The sequence below is a fragment of the Pteropus alecto genome, unplaced genomic scaffold (genome assembly GCF_000325575.1).
Source record: "Pteropus alecto unplaced genomic scaffold, ASM32557v1 scaffold114, whole genome shotgun sequence".
NCBI classification, from domain to species: Eukaryota; Metazoa; Chordata; class Mammalia; order Chiroptera; family Pteropodidae; genus Pteropus; species Pteropus alecto.
In genome coordinates, this window is record NW_006435793.1 from 5,501,042 (window position 1) to 5,524,239 (window position 23,198).

The window sequence follows — 23,198 nt, forward strand, 5'->3', positions numbered from 1 at the left end:
GGAGGACCTGTATTTCCCAAGGCTCAGTTCTCAGCTGTTTTCTTGCTGCATTCTTTAGGCAATTTCATCTTTCCCTGGCTCCCAAATTTATTTCTCCAGCCCAAATCTCTCCTCTGTGTTTCAGACACAACTACTTACTTGACATTTCCACTTGGATGACTCACAGGCATCTCCCATTTAACTCATTCTTGATTTTGGTCCACCCAGAGTTACTCCTCTCTCTACCCTCCCGTTTCCATTAATGGCACCTCTATGCACACAATCCTGGGGATTGGTCTGCATTCCTCCCTCTACCTCATTTCCCTATAACAGCCCATCATTCAATCCTGATGACTCTAACTCCAAAATACATCTCAGGTCCACACACTCTGAAAACTTTGATCCCAAACACAAACTTTCCTCACTTGGGTCATTCTAATAGCCCTTGAGTGGTTTCCAAGCTTCCACCTTTGCTTCCTTCAATTCACTTTCTGCTTAAGTATCCAGAGTGATCATTTTGAGACCAAGTCATATCTGTTTACTTCTCTAATTTGGAATCTTTTGACTGGTTCCAAATGCACCTGGCATGAAAGTGGACGTTTTGGCCCTAGTGACCTCTAGGTTATTTCCCACCATGGAGACCTTGCACATACTAGCCACTGTGTGGAGCACTCTTCAACATCTGCTTGTCCCTTAGGCCTCAGCCTGCCTTAATGTATGTCTCTTGTTCAGAGAAAGCTTTCACAATCATTTTTATTTCCTGAACATCTCTCTCCCAAGATAGTATTATCACATCTGTTTTTTCTCTTCATAGTATTCTTACCATCTGCAATAATAGATTTGACTACTTGCTTATTGCTTGGCTACTTCACTAGGCTATGAGCACTACATGGGTAGAGTATACCCTTGCATAGCCTGGCACATGATACATGTACAATAGACTTTCATTGACTGACTGACTGAATGAATGAATGAATGAAATGAATGAATGAATAAATGAAAAGCATATGGAAGCACCCTTTTGAACTCAGAACTTTCATTGACTGACTGACTGACTGAATGAATGAATGAATGAATGAATGAATGAAAAGCATATGGAAGCACCCTTTTGAACTCAGGTTTTGTCCTCACTGGAAGTGCAGGCCTTCTATGTCTTGAGCTCTTTGAGGACTTGACAAGGTAGAGCCTCCTTCAGTCCCCTCTGCTCTGAGCCAAACAGCCCAATTCCTTCTCAAGTTACTGCCTGATGTTCTAGACACCCTGAAGCTTACTGAAGCTTCTCAGCATCAGTCTCTCCTTGCTCAGCTACCAGTCCCTTACTCACTCACTTGTCCTTTAAAACTGCTAACATGGCTTAGCTTCAACCTCCCCTTCCACTTTGGGATCAAAGAATTGATGCTCTAAGGTTCTCTGCTACATGACCATAAATTCTTCTTATCTCCTGGGAGTAAAAGTCAGGAATTCATCTCTCTCACTTTTACAGTTAAGGACTCACAGAGATCCTTTGACAGCTCAATGAGATACTTACTTCCATGTCATTCATAGAATGGCATTCATTTTCTAAAATACCCTGCAGAAAAGAAATTATATTTCCTCTGAAGGGCAGGCACCACATCTGTCTTATCAACCACCATATCCCCAGTGTTTAGCACTGGGCTTGGCACATAGCAGATACTCAATAAATACCTGATGAAGAAGAAAGAGACAGAGGGAAGAAGGAAGAAGAAAAATAATAATCAGAATATCTAAGTTTCCCATAGGGTGGTAAGAAAGAAAGAGGGTAACCACTTTATACCCATTAGGATAGATATTATTTTTTTAAAAAAGAAGAAGAAAAAAATGTTTGTGAGGATGTGGAGAAATTGGAATCCTTGTGCATTGCCGATAGAAATACAAAATAGTGCAGCTGCTGTGGAATGCAGTATGGCAGTTCCCAAAAAGTTAATCATAGAATTATCTCATAATTCCACTTCTGAGTATATATCTAAAAGAATTAAAAACAGGGACTTTGATATTTGTACACATATTCATAGCAGCATTATTCACAATAGCCAAAAGGGAAAAAATGTCCATCGATGGATAGATAAACATAATGCTGTATGTAATACAATGAAATATTATTCAGTCTTAAAAAGGAATGAAATTCTGTGGTAATCATTTCACAATATATATAAGTCAAACCATTATGCCATACATCTTAAACTTATATATTGCTTTATATCAATTAAATCTCAAAAATATTGGGGAGGGGGAAGAAATCTTGCCCCACGAATAGTTCTTAAACACTTGATACAAAATGTATTTTTAGCAAAAAAAAAAAGGCGGTGGGGTGGAGAGTGAAATACTAACATATGCTACAATGTGGATGAACCTTTAGCACATTATACTAAGTGAAATAAACCAGATACAAAAGGACAAATATTGCATGACTTCACTTATATAAGGTGCCTAGAATAGTCGAATTCATAGAGACACAAAGTAGAATAGTAGTTGCGAGGGCTTGGGATGGGAGTTAGGGAGGGATGAGAGTTATTGTTTGATGGGTTCAGAGCTTCAATTTCAGATGATGAAAAAGTTCTGGAGATGGATAGTGGTGATGGTTGCCCAACAATGTGAATGTACTGAACTATAAACTTAAAAATGATTAAAATGATAAATTTTATGGTAAGTATATTTTACCATAAAATTAAAGAAAGGAAAGGAAGGAAGGAAGAAAGAAAGAGAGAAAGAAAAGGAAAAAGAAAAGAAAAGAAAAGAAAAGAAAAGAAAAGAAAAGAAAAGGAAAGAAAAGAAAAGAAAGGAAGAAAGAAAGAAAGAAAAGAAAAGAAGGGAGGGAGAGAGAGGTTGAGAGTCTGGCACCCACACTTTCCAAAACCTTCCGGGAAGAGACAAAGTTGTTATCTCTCACTTGTCTCATATATGGTAAGGACCGAATAAATGTCCATTGATTAAATTCTGTTTTTTTCCCCTTACAGTTGAACTCCATTTTTATAATTTTTAAATTTAGGTATAGTCTATTTCTTTGTCTATATATCCAAAAAGATTCTTAAAATAACCAAACATAAACACTAATCAGTAGAGCTGATGTGATACAATCAAAGCAAGAATGAAAAGAATATAAACCTTAAGTATAATTATGCATCTTTACCACTTATCCTTAAAGTTATATTAATCATTGCCCAAGAAACTCTGATTTTCTCCTGGGACTAGAGGAGAAACAATTCTTGCCATTCATTCTTGGACCTTATGCTTTCGACTCATAGCTCCAAGCTTTCAGCAGCTTTATCAGGTGTCCCTGCATTTAGGCTCAAGCCCTTTTTCATATAAGCCTTTTCTCTCAAGAGATTACATACTTTGGTCATTGACCCACCACTCTCTCTGTCACCCAGAAAGGAAGAGCTGCCATTTATCAACTGGTTGCCAAGAATATGATTCCAGACACAACATGAGCAACAGCAGCATAAATGCCTGTGGAAGTCTTTTGCAAATAGATGAGATTAAGTAATCTTTCTTCTGGTTGGGGAGGTTTCTGTCTACACAGAGATAATTAAGTATGGATATTCAGAGATGAATTAAAGGACACGACTTCCTTAGCAACCATCAGATACACACTTGTTTGTAACTCTAAACTACTAACAACTTCCTTTTTTCATTTTCTTTTTTTCCCTAATTGTCCACAATTGTCTTTCTTGCTATGGGCCAAACTTCCTAAAATATATATTTGAAAAATACATTAAATAAGTTAGAGTATATCTTTGCCAGGGAAAAATGTGCAATGGCAAGAAAGAATGAGAAAGTTCTTTTTGTATTGATATGGAACAATCGTTGTCAATCTGCTGTGTGAAGAAAACAAGCACAAAACAGATCACGTATCTGATACCTGAGCATAAACTCAGAACAACCCTACAAGGATACCCTAGAAACTGGTGCCATTGGTTGGGAGGGAAAGTACCAGAGGCCAGGGATGGAAGAAAGACTTTTCACCTTATACAGCTTGTAAATTCCATGTCATGTAAAAGTATTACTTATTCAGAATAAACAAGCAAACAAACTCATTAAGATAAATTATAACAAAGAAATTGCAAGAAACCATTTCCCTCCACTCAGCACATAGCATAGTGTTCATCACAAGATGCTGATGGGGGTGGGGTGAGATTATAGGATATTTCAAAGGCCCTTTCACCTACGACATGGTCTCAGATCAGGGGACCCCTGCATAATGGTGCATCTGGTGGAGGTGTGGGGGTGGGGAGTGCTGAAGTAGGGGGATGGGCCCAACGATCTCCACCCAAATCTGTGCTCCCATCTTAGGATCAGGCTCTGTCTGACCTCAGGTATTGCCCACTGGCATAGGGGCTAATTGCTCTGGGGTTTTCTCTCTTTAGGAGTGGGAGAAGTGAGACAATGGGTGTGACAGACAGTCAGTGATCATGGAAAACTGAGTCCCATTCTCAACTCTGACACTTGTGAGATTCTTGCCTTGGAGCAGGGGCCATGGAAAGAACATCAGATTGAGGATAGAAAGTATAAAGAAGCCTCTTCCCTCTTCTGGGCCTCAGTGTCCTCCTCTGCAAAATGGGTGGAATAAAGCCCTACCTTCGAATGGTGTTACAAGGCTTACATGGCCGTGGATTGGGAGGCACTTTATAACTGTCGAGTGCACACGGGAGCAAAGCTAATAACTTGCTCTGACACATGTCCGGTTGCTTGTGAATCTTGCTCATGGGAAAAGCAGATCCAGATACTATAAAATTAAGTATTTTCTGGACATTGATCTTTACGAAAAGGATACCATATATTTAATCATTGGTAGGAGGTTGTTACTATTCCCTCCCACATCCCTCAAATTTAATTGCCACGGAGCTATCGATTCTCCCTCAGGGCACTGATAGCAGCCTCCTTGTGCCAGGCCTGAGTGCTGAGGGATGGGGGTGGTGAGGGAAGAGCCTCAGCAGATGTTTCTACCTCTGCCCCATAGTCCTGCCCACATGGTTGCAAGAACTCCTGCCCAAAAGGGTGAGCAGAAAACCACAGGAAACAGTAACTGGTTCTGAGAACATGTCACTTCCTGCTTCTGAAGAACACCCCAGAAGGTGGGAGGCCATAAGTGGCTCCACCTATGGGTGGGGTGGGGCAGAGGGATGGGGGTATGTAGAGAATCCCCCTTTTCAGTTTCCCTGGTACCTTCTGGTCAGAGAAACTCACAGCCCTTTCCAACCCATCCTGGGCCCCAGGAAGATCTGAGTTGGTTCTGAGGAAAGACAGGAGCCAGGTAAGGCCTGGAGGGGCAAGAGAGAGCCCAGAGCTCAGAGAGGCTGCCTGGACTGTGGTAAGCTAGATGTTCACCACTCGTCGTGGAGGCCTGTGAGAGAGGCCGGGCAGGCCCAGAAACAGCTCTTCCCTGCATCTGAACACCAGCTCTCAGAATGTACTGCAGAGACCACCATCTTGTCCCTCTCCCTCGGGGGCAGGGAAGGACAGGGAGTCGACCCAAGTTCACACAACTAACAGTGCCAAGGCTGAGACTAGCTCTAAGCTTTCTGCATTCTAAGTTCACCTGAACCACAAACTCCAGCGTAAAGGAGAAGGGAGAATACCTGGGAGGCCATGAGGCATGGGGTGCAAGGCAGGAAGGATGTGGGTGGTGGGGTGTGAAGGAAAGAGGAATTAAAACCAAGAGAAGAGCAAGCAGGTTGCCCTTTTCCTGATGGCTCCAGAATGCCATTGGCAGTTTAATCAGGAGAGCAGTAGAACTTCCTGGCTGCTGGCAAGCAGGCTGGATTGGAGGGGAGCATGACTAGAAGTAGTTAAAAGTGCTGAGCCACCACTTCCGGAAAGAAGCACTGAGCAGCTTTTAAAATCCACAGCCTCTTTATGATATGCTCCAGTCATCTGCAGAACTTAGAGCTGGTGGGGCAGGAATCAGCAGCTCAGGAGCTCGTGTGTGTGTGTGTGTGTGTGTGTGTGTGTGTGTGTGTGTGTGTGTGTGTGTGTGTAAGTTCTACCCTTTGGGCAAAGTCAAACCAGAGAAATATGGAAGAGGTAAAACAGGAGCGAAATGACTGATTTTCAGAGGATTACTTCCTCTCTGTAGTCAGACACCCAAACTGCAATGCTGCCCAGGGCCAGGCCACTGGTGTGACTCTGTCACTCACCAGTCCCAGAGTTGAAGCCAGGCTGCTGGAAGTTGTAGTTCTTGATTTCACTGTACCATCTATCAGCCACCTCCTTTCCTGTATGGAAAAGACACTTTAAAACTCAGCACTAAAATCAACCCCTACCATCTTCTCCCATTAACCCCAAACTACCCATCCCACAGCTAGACATCTGATAAAATACCAATGAGCTAAAATAGGGACTCGGGCCCATGAGCACACCCAGGCTGAAGAGAGAGCCTCGCTGGGATTTGGGAAGAGCCCTGGCCTAGGGTCACCTGCATCTGTGTCCCCACCCTGCCACTAACTCGCTGTGCAGTCCTAAGCAAGGCCTTCACCTCTCTGGGCCTCTGTACAAGAGGGTTGAATGAAACATACTCCAAGGGCTTCTAATGATGCTCCAAGTTTCCCGGAGACTCTGCCCTCATCCTATCCCAAGTCTTGCTCCTGAAATATCCACAGGAGGAAAGGCAATTGGGCTGGTGGGCCAGGGCCTCCCCTGGAGGCAGAAGGGGAGCATCCTCTGGCCCAGCAGGTGTTGACAGGAGGAAACCCACAGCATTTCCCTGGAGCTGCTGATCTCAGTGCCAGAGCTAGGACCCCTGGACCTAGGGCAATAAGTCTCAAACTTTAATATGTGCACTAATCACCTGGGGCTCTTCTTAAAATGCAGATTCTGATTTCAGTAGGTCTAGGATGGAGCCTATAGTTTGTTTTTCTATCAAGTTCCCAGATGCTGCTGCTGGTTTGTGGACCACAGTTTGAGTAGCAAGGCTTTAGACTGCAGTTGGCTACACGCTGGCCTCACCTGGGGAGCATTTACAAATGACTGATGCCTGAGGCCTGCCACAGACTGCATCGGCATCTCTGGAGGAGTGCCCCAGGCACTGGTATTTTTAAAAAGCATCAGAAAAGATCCTAATGTGCAGCCAGGGTGGGGAACCACTGTCTTAGAGACCACCTACCCACCCCCTCTCTGTAGAGTTGAGGAAACTGGGGCCAGAGAGGGTAGGAACTTGCTCAAGGCTCCACAGGGAGCCAGGGCAAAACCAGGATGGAACCACGTCTTTGACACCTCTTTCCCATCCCTCTCCCTTCTCCCTGGGGCTCACCAAACCCAAAACCAGGCCTGGGATGGCAGCTGTAGGCTTTGGGCTCCTGCCTTCCTCAAGAGCATGCGCACACCTCTTCTGGAGGGCTGCAGAGCTGGGGAAACCAAGAGGACACTTAGGCCTCCCCTGGGAATTCCCAGGAATGTGAGGCCAGGGAGGGAGGAGTCAGTCTCCTGTTGGGGTTTGGAGACCGCTTTAGAGAGGGCGGTAGAGCTCTTCAACATTTTTCCTAAAAAGCCAAGACAGGGCTGTCAGAGCCAGGAAGCTCAAGAATGTCTGGTCAATGTGGATCACCATTCCAGGCTGCCACCTTGGACAAGGAGTTGTCTTTCCTGTTATTATTTTGTTTTCCAACATGGAAAAAACTCTATTGTGATTTTCTGTTGAAAAAAGTTAGTATACCAGCACTGGAAAAAAAAATTTAGAAAAATGTGACAAAAGTGAAATTCTTTTGCTGAGGATGCTTTGGTGCCCGCGGGGTCAGGCTGAGACTCTGCACAGAGCTGGCCTGTTTCCCCAACCCCATTCCTCAGCTGGGAGCTTTTCTGAAAGCGGGGCTGGGTAGTCTGACTCATCTCAGTGTCCCTGGCACCCAGCACAGACCTGGCCCTGAGCCATCAGAGGTCTTGTAGTGAGCTGTAGTTAGCCCCTGGCAGAAGGCAGAGCTCTGGGGTTCCTTTCTCTCTCTGGGCCTGTGGCTGCCCTAGGCCTGCCTCAGGCAGAGGGCAGGGGAGCCAAGAAAGCAACCCACCTGTCTGATCGTAGGATGCCCAAGCTAGGTTCTCTCCGCACTGGCCACGACTGGACTCTGGGCTGTGCTTGAGGATCCTCGTGCTGGCCAGGGCCTCCGAATACCTGCCGGAGACCATGGTGCTTTCTCAGAGTGGGCTCAGCCCAGGGAAGCCCCAAAGTATGAGCCCTAAACTGGTGTGGCAGTGCTTCCTTCCCCAGGCTTGTCGAGGAAATCAGGGGCATCACACCTGTAACTCTGCTGAGTCTCCCATTCACCCCATTTTACAGAGGAGAAAACCAAGGCTCAAAGAACAAAGGGACCTGCCTAGGTGGCAGAGAGGCTATTCAAGCCTGGCTATATCTGCCCCCAAAACCCATGTCCTGCAGCCACCCCAGGGCTCCTCTGGCTGCAGCAGCAGCACCGTGAAGGGCCTGTGTCATCCCAGGGCGCTGGGGGACTCACTGCTGGGCCTCCTGGTTGAGCTTCTTGCAGAGCTTCAGTGGAGGAACGCCATGCTGCTGCCGGTACTCGTTGTGGGCCTTCAGGACCTCACTGTTAAACTGCTTGGAAGCTGCAGTGATTTCAAAATGGAGAATGTCTCAGTGCAGAGAAAACACCCACCAAAAGTATGATGGCAGGCTTCAGAGTGACACCCAGCTCAGACCTCAGGCCACACGGACAAGCTCTCATTCAGTCCCCCAGCCAAATGGGCAACTATGATGCCCTGCTCCACACCTTTGCTCATCCTGTCTCCATCCCTCATATCACCCTCCATGCCCCTGCACATCTGTACCCCATAGATTATGCAGAGTCATATGGGCCATGTTGGAGATTTCGGTCTTTATCCAAAGCAATGGGAATTGACTGAATGGGAGCATGGGAGTAGCCTGGTGAGATTGGTGTTTCTGAAAGATCTTGCTGGCCACTGAGTGGAGGATGGGCCAGGGGTGCAGAGCAGACATTGGGGGGATTGGGCAGTGAGAGAAGGAACTTCTGACAGAAAATGTTAAAATGCTACATATCTCCGACTAGCTCTATGGTACATGGTAGGGACTGGCGGGGGGAGGGGTGGGCACACTGGGTTGGTGAGATCAAGAAGACAGGGGGATGGATGAAGAAAAGAGGTCCAGGGAAGAACAGCATTTGGGGAAGTGGAATGAGGGAATGTGGAAAAAACGTGGTGGTGTTGGAATGAGGGATGATCCACTGGGCCCAGAGTTGCAGTGAGGGATGAGATGGAGCCTGTGCCCAGCTGGGTAAGATCAAAGGGGCTGAGATTAGAGAGAAAATAGGTGGGTGAAGCCAGGGTCAGGCAAAGTTAATAGTGGACAGAAGGCACATCAATTTGGATCTGAAATGGAACCCCAGCCATCCAACATCCTCCATCCACCTCTCCAATATTTATCATCCATTGATTTGCCATCTATCCAATAGCATCATCCATCCAATCCTAATACACCCATCTGCTCTCTGAGCACCACCTCTGTGCCAGGTCCCACATTGTTTGCTAGGTGCCCAGAGACAAATCCGCCACGTCTTGTCCTCAAAGAGTTCACACACAGAAGTAAGACAGCCTGTAAACAGACACCAGCAAACAGTGTGATAGGGCCAACGTGCAGATGAGCACAGGTGCCAGAGGAACTTGAAAAGCAACCTAACATGGTCTGGGGGATCAGGAAGAGGTGACGCCTGACTTGAGGCCCCAAAGATGTCTGGACAGCAGCTAGCCAGGCTTAGACTGTGAAGGCACTGAGCACCAGCCGAAGGAATCTGGGGGTTCCCCTCTGTGGAAATGGGGTGAGTTGGGTGAGCCAGGAGTAAGAGCCATAGAGGACCCTTAAACTGAGCTAGTCCCATCTGGCAGGAGCCTGTCCCTGAGGCCTGGCTGTGGGAGGAAGTTATAAACCAGAGCGTGAAAGAAGCACCATTCTTTCCAATGCCCCGGGTCACATTTCAGCAGGTCCTCCTCTGCTGTCTTTTCACCCCAGAGGCTGACGAGAGAACCCATCAGGGAGTCCACCTCCTGTCCCTAGCCAGATTCCCCATGTCCCCTGGGCCTTCAAATCAAATCCCACAGGGCCTCTGGGGGGACATGAGGGGCAGAAGACCAGAACTTGCCCTCAGGAGGTTTGGGCTAGCTGCCGATCCAGGGGAGATGGAGGTAACTGCAGGTCATGCCGGTGGTGGTGGAGCTGTCCTACGGGTTTCTGATAAATTGAAGAGTCAATGGTATTGACCTTGAGGACCGTGGGGCTCAACAGGGTAGTTCAGTGAGGTCCGGTCACAGTAATGTGGGTGGGACAGGAATGTGGCAGTGGAGGGTGGGGGGGAGGTGAGGGGAAGGGGGAGAAAGGCTGAATGTCAGGATTTGAGAGGTTTTGGTTGACAGGCAGAGATGGGGAGGCCCATACTAATGTTCCTTCCAGCTCCCATGTCCCAAGCAAGCCATGGCAGGACACCATAGGAGGTGCATGGGACTGAGTGGTATGGGTAATGGTGACCATCGATATTTCAGGGAAGGCTCCCTGCAGGAGGTAGTGAGGAGGCAAAGGGCACAAAAAGGGCCAGGGTAGATAGAATCTGGTGTATCCCAGGGCTGTGGAAAGAAGGTAGAGAGAAGGGGAGTGGGCTGGTAGCTCAGGTGAAGCCAGCGTAAAGCTGCCCTGAACGCCAGGGCCAGGCTGCGCTGGGCCTGTAGTACTGTAGGCCCTGCCATCTCTTTGGCAGAGGAGGACATTTAAGGCTGCTAAAAAACTAGGTCACCACGGTCCCCAAATATGGGAAGTAAAGAGAAACAAAAGTGAAAGTTCCTGTGCTCAACATAAGCTTGGTGCCTGGAAACTGAAGCTAGTCATTGTCCCCAATAAGGTCAGAGGCCAGGGCAGGAATTGTGGACAGGCCCCTTCTGACCCCTTGGCAAGAGGCTGGTGTTTAAAAAAAAGAAACAACAGGCCAAAATGGAGTCACTTTTGCTAAGCCACCTCACAAAACCAGGAAGGGATCAGGAGAACTTCTGGTAATCAGGAGGGGTGCTCTCTCTCCCCACCCCTGCTGGGAGGGATGGCGGCCCCACCACTACACCTCTGGCTGGCCCCAGGAGTCCCCTCCCACCAATGCAGCCAGTGGCTGCCCAGGTGGCTCCTCTGAGCAGGGCCTCACCCTTAGGGTGGTAAGATATCACTGGTGGCCACACCCAGCAAGAGGCACACCCAACTTCTGTAGACAAACCCAAGAACAAAGATAAACAGAAGTGGAAAGAAAGTCCAAGAAAACTCACTCATCCCGGCATTAGGCAGGGATGTGAGAGAGCCCTCACAGCTGCCTCCCAATGGGGAGGGGAGGGATTATGTCCGCATCTGAAGAGACACTGAGGCTCAGGGTACCAGCCTGGAATGAAGGAGGTCCTTCCTTCTACACGTTGGCCGACCAATGCTGGGTGCCAGGCCTGTGCATGATCTCATTTACTTCTCATCACCTTTTGTGGGAGCTTCTATTACTGTATCCATTTTTTTTTTTTTTTTTACATGAGGAAACTGAAGCTCAGGAAGAGAAGTAACCTGCCCACATTCCCACAACTGGTCCAGGGGTAAGCCCACGAGGTAAGAAAACACTGCCCTTAATCCCACAGCACCCCCAAGAAGCATGAGACAAAGAAATCACAGAGCAGAGACAGAAGGGTTGACCAGACTTCGGAGGAAGGTCAGGCTCAGTGAGCCTGGCGGCTGCCTTCAAATCTCTAAGGGGAGAGAAGAGGAAGGAAGAGGAAAAAAGAACTAAGATTTCTCAAGAGCCTCCTGTGCCAAGCTTCTTATGGACAGACGGGCCTGAGGGGCCCCAGAGGAAAATCAGGGGCCACAGGAGTAGAAGCTCCAGCAGGCAAGTTTGGGGCTTAAGGTCAGAGCTGCTGAAAGGGAGAAGGAGCTGTCCGGTCATGGCTCCTTGAGGCTGAGAGCCCCCAGTTCAGCTCCACCTTAGACACCCAGCCTGGCAGGGCTGGGCTATCTCTGCTAGGTAGAGGGTGCAGCTGGGCATCTTAGGTGGAGCTGAACTGGGGGCTCTTGAAGGTCCTTTGGGCTTGGGCTGCTAAATGCCAAATAAAGACCCTAAGGAGGTCTGTCCCTCCCTCCCACATGGCTGTTGGCTAGGACAGACTCCTCCCTACACATCTGTTCTCTTCTGAAGCCTCCCAGAGCCCAGCCTGACTCATTTCCACTCTGCCCAGCAAAGAGGGCCAGGACTGTCAGAGGCCAGGGCAGGAATTGTGGACAGGCCCCTTCTGACCCCTTGGCAAGAGGCTGGTGTTTAAAAAAAAGAAACAACAGGCCAAAATGGAGTCGCTTTTGCTAAGCCACCTCACAAAACCAAAACTTAATAACTAAAGTTTAAATAACAGGCCAAAATGGAGTCACTTTTGCTAAGCCACCTCACAAAACCAAAACTTAATAACTAACTTAATTAATTGTAGTTTCAGCCTCTCAGAATGGAATTTTAAACCAGTTTGGAATTTCTTGATGCTAGTGAGGTAAACTGATAAGACCCACTAAGGGAAGGTGACCCTGCCTAAAATAATCTACTCATTTCACTTCCTTAGTCCTACCCCCTTTTTGCCTATAAAAACCTTCCATTTTGTACAACTCATCGGAGGACCCTTCCAGTTGCTAGAAGCAACGATTTCCATGAATTGCTTACTAACGCAGGCAAGTTTTAGACCTCCATATTTACTCAGTTGAATATTGTTCGTTAACACTGGAAAGTGACCTGGTCCCACCCTTGAGGTAAAACTGGTTTTGCTAGTTTATCAGGAATAAAGAATAAAAAGCTGAGAAAAAAAAAAAAAGCAAGAGTTTCAGATGGGCAGCTTCGGTTCTTCCAGCCAGGGCTCTAGGAAATTCACAGGGGAATACCAGCTCTGCCTTTTGCTAGCTGTGTGATCTCGAACCAGTTGCTTAATCACTCTTTGCCTCATTTCCCCCACATAAAAAACGGGGATAACAGTATCTATCTCACAGGGTTGTTGTGAGAATTAAATGAACTAAACTATGCCAATGCTTTAGAACAGTTCTTGAACACATTGAATAATTATTAAATGTCATCTATAATTATACCATTAGTATTGGGCCAAGACCCTTTAGCTCCTGGCCTTGGGAGAAACTCTCCTCCCTGATTTTCTTAGCAGGAGGTCTGCTGGTATTTAAATCAGTCTTTCACAACCTCTATCAGGACCTCTGAGCACAGATATTTGCTGAGTGGATGAGTGAGTGAGAAAGCAAATGAATGAGATCCTCACAGCAGCACTGGGAAGACACTAGAATGAGATTTTCTCATTACAGATAAGGAAACCGTGATCTTTGGAAGGACGTGTAAATTGCAGAATTTCATACAGTGAGTCCACTTTTGAGCCAGATCTAAGAACAGCCTTCCTTTCACCCCCTCCCTTGCCCCTTTACATACATCTTTACATACTTTCCGCTTTACATACATCTTCCTCTCCCTAAGCAACAGTGATGGTCAATTAAGAGTTGCTAGATTGCTTATAAAAACAAGGGTGACCCGGAGCACCCACCCCAGGCTGCCCCTTTGCAGATACACAACAGTCATTGAGGGACTGAAGAAGCCAGGGCAGCCAGCATCTATTCTTCAGCCCTGCTTGTGGCCACTTAGACCCGACTTGAGTACCGGGCAAGTCCCCGCTCCTCTGGGCCCCGGATTCTCATCTGTGTGAGAAGGAATGACGACATCTGTGGTTTTCAAAATACCTTCAAAGCAGAGAAACCTTTACTTTGAACTTTTTTTTTTTTTTTTTAAATAAAGTCAGCATATGAAAATGGAACTGCTAGGAGTGACCCAGCCCACACAGCCTCACCCTGCAGAGGTGTCAGGGCCTTGCTCAGTAGAAAATTCCTGGGTTAGTTGGTCTGAAAAGCCTTTCTACTCTGATAGCCTCTGATGCTGGGAGATGTGGGTGCAGGGGACACTAAGATTCTTAGAGATAATTAGAGGGTGTGTAGAAGTCCCTACTGAGCCAGATTCCAGGCTGAGAAGCAGGCAGGAAACAGGTGGGAAGTGGTCAGTGTGGTTGAGAGGAAAACCCACAGTTGGAAAGTCAGAGAGCCTGCTTCAAATCCCACTTTGTTCACTTACTGGTCAAGGTACTTAACCTCTACAAATCTATACAATTGATAATAACTGCTTTGCAGGGCTGTTAAAAAGTCGCTAACATATATAAAATACCTAGCTCTAAGCCTGTACTAAGAGCTTAATAATTGGCAATCACTATTATTAGGGATCAGAGGTTTACACTGAACCCAAAGCCATTGTCTTTCTCTGTCTCCATCACACTTGCTATAAACTGAAGCCCAACAGAGACCAAAGCTGGGAAATGGACCTGGCGGTCTCTGAACACTGGGCCAAGTGTCTCCTGGAATTGAAGCTGTGTCAGTTGCATGATAGTTTTTCAACATGTCTACTACCCCAAGCCACTCTGGGGTATATCTGAGGTTAAAGATTAAGAAGAGATTGGCTCCTATGCAGTGATGAGGAAACTAAGGCCCAGAAGAGGCAGAGACTGGATCCTTATGACAGTCTTGATGGAACCACATAAAGCCCCTGTGTGGCTACACATCTGTGAGTGCTCCAAGCCCTGCAATACAGAACTTAGGCTTATGGCCTGGAGCTTCAAGGTTATGCCTGTGCTGATGGCCATTGGGTCTGGGTCACCCAGAAAAGTCACTTTCTCTTAGAGACTCTTAGGGGAGCCAGACATTGTCCTGGGGGTCCACAATGTTTGGGGGAGACAAATAGAATGCATATGGCTATGGGGGAGATAGGCCTGGGCCAGCATTCTGGAAGGTCCCTGGGTGGGGGGTGGCACCTGCCTGAACCCGCTCTAACCCATTTTCTGCCACTGTCCCCCTCTTCTAAAACCTGCTTGACTCTGCATCTCTAGTCCTAGAAGGCGTCACCACCATTCTGCACCCAGATATACCTCTGACACTTACCTCTCATTCACAATGTTAGTCACCAAATCTGCTTGAGGGTACCATCTCCAAAATCCACCCCCTCCTCCTGTCCAGTCCCTTAGATGTCTCTGTTATCTCTTGTCTGAATAACTGTAGCTACCTCCTCCTGACCATCCACCTCCACCTTCTCCCCATCTGATCTACCTTCTACCCTGGCACAGCTCTGGTTTTGCATTCAGATCAATGCCTTTCAATGGCACCCCAGGTCTCAGGGATAAAGTCCAAATCCTCAAGACTATCTGAGATTTGACCACCCCCTCCAGGGGCTTTCAATGGGCCCCTCTGCAAAGGAGATCTCTCCCTCCCTTGAGCTCCCCACTGCTCTTCACCTGCACTTGTCTTGTGGCCTGAGCCACTTCCCACATGAACCACATGGTACCTGTCTACCCACCCCCCTACCGATCAGCTTTATGATTCATTTCACAATCTAAATGAACACTTTTCAGGACAAGGGCCAAGTCCTCCATAGCACTGGGCCCACAACTGGGTACAGAGCTGATAGGTGGTGGAATGGAGGGAAGAGAGGGAGGGAGAGAAGAAAGGAAGAAGGAAGAGAGAGATGGATGGGTAGATAGATGAACAGGCAGAAGAATCGGCACACAGCTGGATATTAGCAGTTCAGGAAAACTGTTTCTTAGGGAATAAGCCAGAAACAACTGATTAAAATGCAGCTTCAGAGATTTTTTCTTAATCTACAGAGAAAGGAGTCGATTTTTCAAAATGCTCTCTCATGTCTGTCATGTTCTTGCCCAATCACCATATACCATCCTGTTTTTTAACCTCATGACAACTCCTTATGTCACCTTTCCATACTGTGAAGGACCCTGGGAATCATATGGGCCATCCTCATTGTACAGATGGGGAAAATGAGGCACAGAGAGGGAAAATGCTCAAGATCACACAGCAAGTGATTAACAGAGCCAGGGTTGAAAGCCAGACCTGTTACTACAGGTAAGGCAGGTTAAAAGCAATGCGAGGGAAAGACACTTACTCTCCGCACTGGTACCTCATGAGTCTAGATCTTGAGAACAGATTCAAGAAGGGACCCGGCCTCACCCACCTGAGGCTAACAACCTTGCCTTCTCATGAAACAAGACTTCTGAACTCTGTTCAACAGCTATTCATTAAGAGCCTCTTGTGAGGCAGGAACTATGCGGAGTGAGGTGGCCCTGGCCACCAGGAGTGAGGTGTCTGGGAAACAGATCTATGGCTGGGTAGAGACCCAACTGACTGCGGGGAGGGCTACAACAAGGAAGACACTGGGTGAAGGTGTCCCTGGGGGCAGGCATGGGGCGAATCAGGGACCGGCTCCTAGGAGTTGAGCCTAGAAGGGTGGGAGGATTTTCAACCTCAGATAAGTGGGAGAGGCAGAGTGGTGGTGGTGGTGGGTGTTGGGAAAGGGAACCCAGGGGAAGGGATCGGCGTGCCAGTTTCAGGATAGGTGAGTGTAGGGGGAGTTAAGGAGTGATGACCAACTCCCAGAGGACCTCAAGGTGGGGCTGAAGAATGTGTACTCTTTCACCTGCAGACAATGGAACGAAAGGTGCTAGGGAGTGACAGGATTAGATCTGCATTTTAGATAGTTCACCTGAGACAGCCACAGTTGTGAGGATGGGCAGCAACAGGTAAGAGGTAAAAGGAGAAGCGGAGACAGCCTGGCACAGAGGGGCGCTCAGGGGAGGCGGGGCAACGACAGAAGGATGCTTGAGTTGTCCTTAGGAGGGTTGGTTGGAGTATGCTGCGAGAGATGCTGAGTTTGGTGGCTATTTCCAACTCCTAATTCTGTCCTCCAGAAACAGTGCAAAAGCCACGCCTTGGCCGGACGCCGAGCGCTAATCCCATCAGCGCCTGGAAGCCCTCCTGATGCAATCTCTGGCTAACAGACAGGGGGACCCTCCCTCGGTTTCGCCTTCCCTTTCTCTCTCCTGGTGGCCGGGCAGCCACCCCAGCTTCCTGGCCGCCCCGGAAACTGCCCGCGCCGGGTCTCCTGGCGCTGCGCCCCACGCGCGTCTCCATCCTGCGCTCTGGGTTCTGCAGCGCAGCCGCAGCCTTGTCCCGGCGCTGAGGCAGGCGTCCCCTTCCCCAAGGATCCAGCCCGCAGCGAGGGAGGGTGACGGAGAGCATCGCGGGGCGCGGGGCTCCCAAGCTATCTCCGGACTCCAGGTCGGCCGGCCGGGTGGACTCACCTGACTTGCCCATGACCGGCTCTGCACGCTACTCGGCTCCTGCTGCCGCCGCGCTGCGCTCTCTGACCCGCCCGGCACCGCTAGGATAGCCTGGTAGGAGGCCCGGCGGACGCAGCCCCTCCCCCGGCCCGGCCCGGCCCCCGCCTTATAAGGCAGCAGCAGCGGCTGGCGGAGGCGCCCGAGGCCACCCTGCGGGCTGCCCCGAGGAGGCGCCACGCGCCCCGCGCTCCGCGAGCCTCCCCACCCGGCTCCGGAGAACTTGCCCTGTGTAGGAACCCCGGCAATTGACCCGGGCTCGCCAGGTGCGGATCGGAAGCCCGGGGCCTGCCGGATCTCAGCCCCGAGCAGTGTCCTTTCCCGGCGCGGAATCTCACGCCTCTCAGTAGCTTCCCGCTAGCCACTCAGCGGTGCTCCCTATCTCGCGCTAGGGATGGTTCCGGCCCCCATCACCAGAGGTCGGCGCTCTCCACGCCTTGGCCAAGTGTGCCGCCTTCTCCTCCCCATTGACACCGTACTCCGAAGGGCATGTCCCTTCCCTCCCCAGGACACACCTTCTGGTGTGAGTCTGGGTTGGAGTTGGAGTGCTGGTTCATCACTTCCCATTGAAGTGCTACCCATCCCTCAGGGCCTGTGGATCCCTTCAACTACGAGTCAACTACGAGAGGTCCTGGCCTTTCCTGATCAGTACACATCTGGCACTAAGGAGACTTGGTCTCAGTCATGGCTGTGTCTGAGAAGAGTGAAAACATGAAGGCATAGCCTGGGTCCCCTGTGTAGCTCCCCAGAGTAACTCCTTATTGGAGAAGGGGCTCAGTGAATTCTAATCAAAGGAAGATAATTTTAAGCCCTTTCAATAAATGGGCACTGAAGTGAACTGACTTGCTGATCATAGGGCAACGGTAAGGCTGGGTACTGCCCTGTCTACTCCCTCCCACTGTATCAGGCAAAACACTTTCTAGATTTTAGTACTTTCAGTGTTAGATTGTTAGAAAGAGTGGCCCATTCTGAATCAAAAGAGACTTCTGGTGCTAGTTGCGAATCTAATCCCTTATTTTAGTTCCCTCTCCCATTTTGACAACAATCCTCATTGAAATGACCAAATGATCCTAGTAGGAAGAATTCTATATCAACTCTAGAATCTCCAGTAGGCTGTTTCCATCTTAAACAAAACTTCAAGGTCATAGGCAGAGACAGCTGAGCACAGTAGAGCCACTCACTGACTGAACGCAGAGGGAAGCCCATCTGGGGGCCATGAAGTTTCACTCACATCTCCTTCACAGAAGTGAAGTTTGAGGTGAGAGAGGGCCCCAGAGTTGGTGGGGAACAAAAATCTGAACTTAGTGGCATCTTTGGAGTCTGTGGGCCTTAGAGCTGACCTTAGCCTCAGGCATGTGGAAGGGAAAATGTTATGAATGGAGTTAGGTAGTGTCAAAGTTATTGCCTAGCAAGGGCCATGGGCTGATTGGAGTGGGAGTCACTGCCCAGCTGGTCCTAGCTGGTGCCCAGGCAGTAGACCAAGACACGAGAAATGATAACAAAAGTCAGACACAGGAGTGTTTGACCCAGACTATCATTTCTTTTTTGTATTATGTCCTATTTAAGAACTCCTTACCTATTCCGAGATCATGAAAAGTTTCTATGTTTTCTTCTAGGAGTTTTACAGTTTTAGCTTTTACATTTAGTTTTAGCTCTTACATTCATTTCGAGTATGGTGTGTGGTAGTAAGTCAGGGTTGTAATTCTCTCTCTTTTCTTATTTGGCATATAACTTTCCTATTGCTCCAGTATCATTTCTTGAAAAGATTATTCTTTCTCAATTGGCCCAGTATATGTGGGCTCTCTATTCCAATCCTTTGATCTATACACATATAGATCACTATACACTAATTATAGTATCACCCTAATATTATGCTGTCTGGATTACTGCAGCTTTATATACACCTTGAAATCAGATAGTATAAACCCTCCTATTCTATTTTTCTTTTCAAAATTGTTTTACCCATTTAAGGTCCTTTGTATTTCCATGTAAATTTTAGAATCAGCTTGTCAATTACTGTAAACAAACAAACAAACAAAAAGCCTGCTGGAATTTTGACTGGGATTGCCTTGAATTTATAGATAAATTTGGGGAGAACTGATCTCTTAACAACTCTGAGTTTGCTGATACATCAGCATGGTGTATCTTTCTGTTTATTTATATCTTCTTTAATCTCTCTCACTATGTTTTCGGGGATGTTGCTCTTTATTTAGTTTTCTATTCTTATAATGTCTTTTTCAGATTTAAGAATCAGGGTAATACTGGCCTTATAAAAGAAGTTGGAGAGGGTTCTCTCTTCTATTTTCTAGAAGGGTTTGTATAAAATTAGTATCATTCCTTTCTTAAATATTTACTATTAATTGTCAATGAAGTCAACTAGGCATGGAGGTATTTTTATTTTTTATTTTTTGGGAGATAGAAGGTTTAAAATGATAAGTTCAGCTTTATTAATAGATATAGAACCATTTAGATTATCTATTTCTTCTTGAGTAAGTTTTGGTAACTTGTATCTTATAAGGGATGTGTCCATTTCATTCATCTAAGTAGTAGAATTTGTAGGCATAAAGTTGTTGATAATATTTTGTTATCCTCTTACTGTCTATATCATGTGTGCTGGTATCTCTTTATCATTTCTAATATTGGTAATTTGCATCCTCTAGAGGTTTATTAATACAGTCGATCCTCATTATTTGTGGATTCTGTATTTATGAATCCACCTACTTGGTAAGATTTATTTGTAAATCGAAAATCAATACTTGTGATGCTTTCATGGTCATTCGAGGACATGTGCAGAACAGGGAAAATCTGAGTTGCCCAACACACAAGTGCCCAGGTGAGGTTGAACAAGAAGATGCTCTTGTTTCAGCTCTCATACTGTAAGCAAATGTCCTCTCCATGGTCTATTTAGTGCCATGCTTTTTTGCATTTTTGTTGGTGGTGGTGGTGGTGATGATATTTTACTTTTCAAAATAGCCCCCAAGTGAAGTGCTGTTTAGTGTTCCTAAGTGCAAGAAGCCTGTGGTGTGGAGAAAATGTATGTGTTAGACAAGTTTCGTTTAGGCATGAGTTAATAGTGCTATTGGCCATGAATCCAATGTTCATGAATCAAAAATACAAATGAAGTCAAAATCAAAACAGACACTCAGAGATAAATGACAATTAGAATACTCAGTTAAGAGCATAGGGCATTGACTTGAAGTCACGTGGCTCAAGTCCAAGTTCTGGCTCTGCTGCCCACTAACTGTGATTATGATCTAGGTGCTTGAAATGAAGATAGTAATACTTTATCTTAGAGGATTTTTTTAAAAAATGAAATAAAATGACACTTTAAAAAGCACATTAAATGTCGCTTATTTTTGTGTTATATTTTACGGTTACAATTTATATATGTAAAAAGATACCTTTTTTTCTCTTTTCAAGGCAAAATTCTGCTGATGATGGAAAATTTAAACTGGCATGTCAAAGAAAACTAGGTCACATCTACTTTAATCTCTTGGGGATAAATATTCAAGCATTCTAGAATCTTTCCTGGCTCCTCTCCACACCTCTGGGTCAACTCCTCCAGATTCAGATTCTTGGGCAGGAGCATCTGTTTGGCTGAGCCTGGGTCACGTATCTCCACACAGCTTTTAGAAAGCATCCATAATTAGTTACAAGATCTTTTACACTCAAATAGAGACTTCTCTACATGCCGAGCAGCCAAAACACAGCAAAAGTCTGCCATATCTTCATTTTCAGAAGAGGGAATTTTGTTTCTGTCCTACATCTGTTTCCCTGGAATGTTCCACACTCCATGACTCAGCCTTTCTCAGTGTCTAAGCTCTTCCATCATTAAGAATTCTTCCCCAAAGTGTGGTTTAAGGTACAAATTGTGCTTTAAGCCTTTCAGGCTTTGGTTCTTGATCTGCAGAGGGTTTTTTTAGTGGGGGGGCAGAATAAACCCTGGGGCAGAATAAAAAATTCGTTGTAGTAGCTCAATGAGTGGAAGGCCATGGCAACTAGAAAAGCAGTGGAATAGAAAAATCTTACCAGAAATCTCCTTATTTTTTCAGATTGTTCTCTCTTTATTATTGTTGTTGTAAAATATATGAGATGAAGCCAAAGCTGTTCTTAGAGGCAAATATACTGTATAATAAGTATGAACATAAACTTTAGGTTAGACCCGGGTCCAAACTATCCCTGTTCTGCTACTTACCAGCCATGCGACGTTGAAGAAATTATTTAATCTCCTCACTCTTTAGTTGCATCAATTTACACAATGTTAATAATACTATTTGCCTCATATGGAGGTTGAGAATTATATGAGATAATTCATTTAAAGCACTTGATTCTATGCTTATATGAAAGGAATCCTTGGACAACCTTGAGAAAGTAGTCCAGGAACCTTCTTCATCATTCTTGGTCATTTGTGACATAACAATTCTTCCAGTGGGAACTGTCAGTAGAAGAACATGATACATAAGGCTCAGGCTGTCCTAGTGCAATGAGATAAAAGATGTAAGATATAACTGACTATGGAGTGTTCACTAGATTTCACATTTTGCTGACCTGTAGTATATTACTCCTGTGTAGAGACCAAATTCATCTCTCAAAACTCCAAATAAGAAAGAAAAGCTATAGTTAGATGACATCACTGTCAATCCTGGATAAGCAAGAGTCAGGAAGAGGACTTGTCACTAGGTCATGTCCATGGGGCTAAACTATTGATCAACCTCTTATTGTCCCTCCTTTGGTATTTATAGTCAGACTTATCTGACTCTCTGCCCAGAGCTTAGAAACCAGTAAGGAGAGAAGTTTCACTATAAAAAGGCTGAAAAAAAGAATGTGCAGAGTAATTTATTATTACGTAAGATTTCCTTGATTTGAAAATAGAGTACTTTAATGAAAATCTATTTTTACTATAGACAGTTTGTGTCCCTCTAAAGTTCCAACGTTGAAGTCTAATCCCCAGTGTGATGGTATTTGGATGTAGGGCCTTTGGGAGGTGATTAAATCATAAAGGTGGAGCCCTCATGAATAGGGTTAGTGCTTCTAGAAAAGAGGCCCAGAGAGCTCCCTGGACTCTTCCGCCAGGTGAGGATACAACCAGAAGGTGGTTGTGTCTTCGGCAACCCGGAAGAGGGCCCTCAACCAGAACTCGACCGTGCTGGCACTCTGATCTCAGACTTCTAGACTCCAGAACTGTGAGAAATAAATTCCTGTTATTTATAAACCACCCAGTCTATGGTGTTTTTAATAGTAACCCAAACTGACTAAGACATGTATCTTAGCATTCTGAACCTTACATTTATTGGCTTATAATAAAAATAATCTATTGCCTAATTTGGGGTCTGGAGAGAAAAGACTCTCCCCTGATCTTTGACTTAAAAAAAAATGCCCTTAAAATGGTCTGAAACACGATTGATAGTCAATATATCTTAAATTTTATTATACTACTTATTTAAAAAGAGAAAAACAAACTAAGTGTTGGACTTAAGGAGCTAGACAAATTACGAAACATAAATTAAAAAATCATATACAAATATCAAACTCTAGTTAACGAAGAGATGCTAAAGTGTTTAGGGGTGAAATGTATTGATGTTTACAATTTACTTTGAAATGCATAAAAAAATGAATTCAACTTACTTTGAAACACATATAAAATAAGATGAATGGATAGAAGAAGAGAGATAAAAGCAATAAAACAAACAGCAAAATGTTAATCGTAGACTCTAGCGGGTAAGTATATGAATTTTCATTTTAAAATTATCTGCAGATTTGAAATTTCCCATAATAAAGTGTTTAAATATTATTTAAACAAAGAAGTTAATATAGATAAAAACAGAAAATTATATATTAGAAAACGAAAAAAAGCAGAATTGAAAAATACATCCTAGAACTGGAAGACAAATAGATAAATCTCTACAAAATCAAATTAATAAAAAATGTCTAAAAGGAGAGAAAACTCAAAAGTACCACATTAGTAATTAAAAAGGGGA

At 45.8% G+C, this 23,198-nt stretch overlaps 1 protein-coding gene across 2 annotated transcripts in view; it reads right to left on the reverse strand.

Moving 5' to 3' along the window:
- The window catches only part of GLIPR2 (GLI pathogenesis related 2), a 19,437-nt gene extending 2,091 nt beyond the window's left edge, over window positions 1-17,346 (reverse strand). Inside the window, exons 1-4 of one of the 2 annotated variants that reach the window (XM_006911583.3) lie at window positions 17,185-17,314; window positions 8,442-8,550; window positions 7,998-8,101; window positions 6,135-6,212 (exon numbers count right to left, since the gene is read on the reverse strand). In XM_006911583.3, the coding sequence (XP_006911645.1) occupies window positions 6,135-6,212; window positions 7,998-8,101; window positions 8,442-8,550; window positions 17,185-17,197 (304 nt within the window). In that variant the 5' untranslated portion in view covers window positions 17,198-17,314. Of the gene's footprint in view, window positions 1-6,134; window positions 6,213-7,997; window positions 8,102-8,441; window positions 8,551-17,184 lie in introns of both variants that reach the window. The other variant, XM_015589063.2, reaches the window with a different exon arrangement.
- Window positions 17,347-23,198: the final 5,852 nt, after the last annotated feature.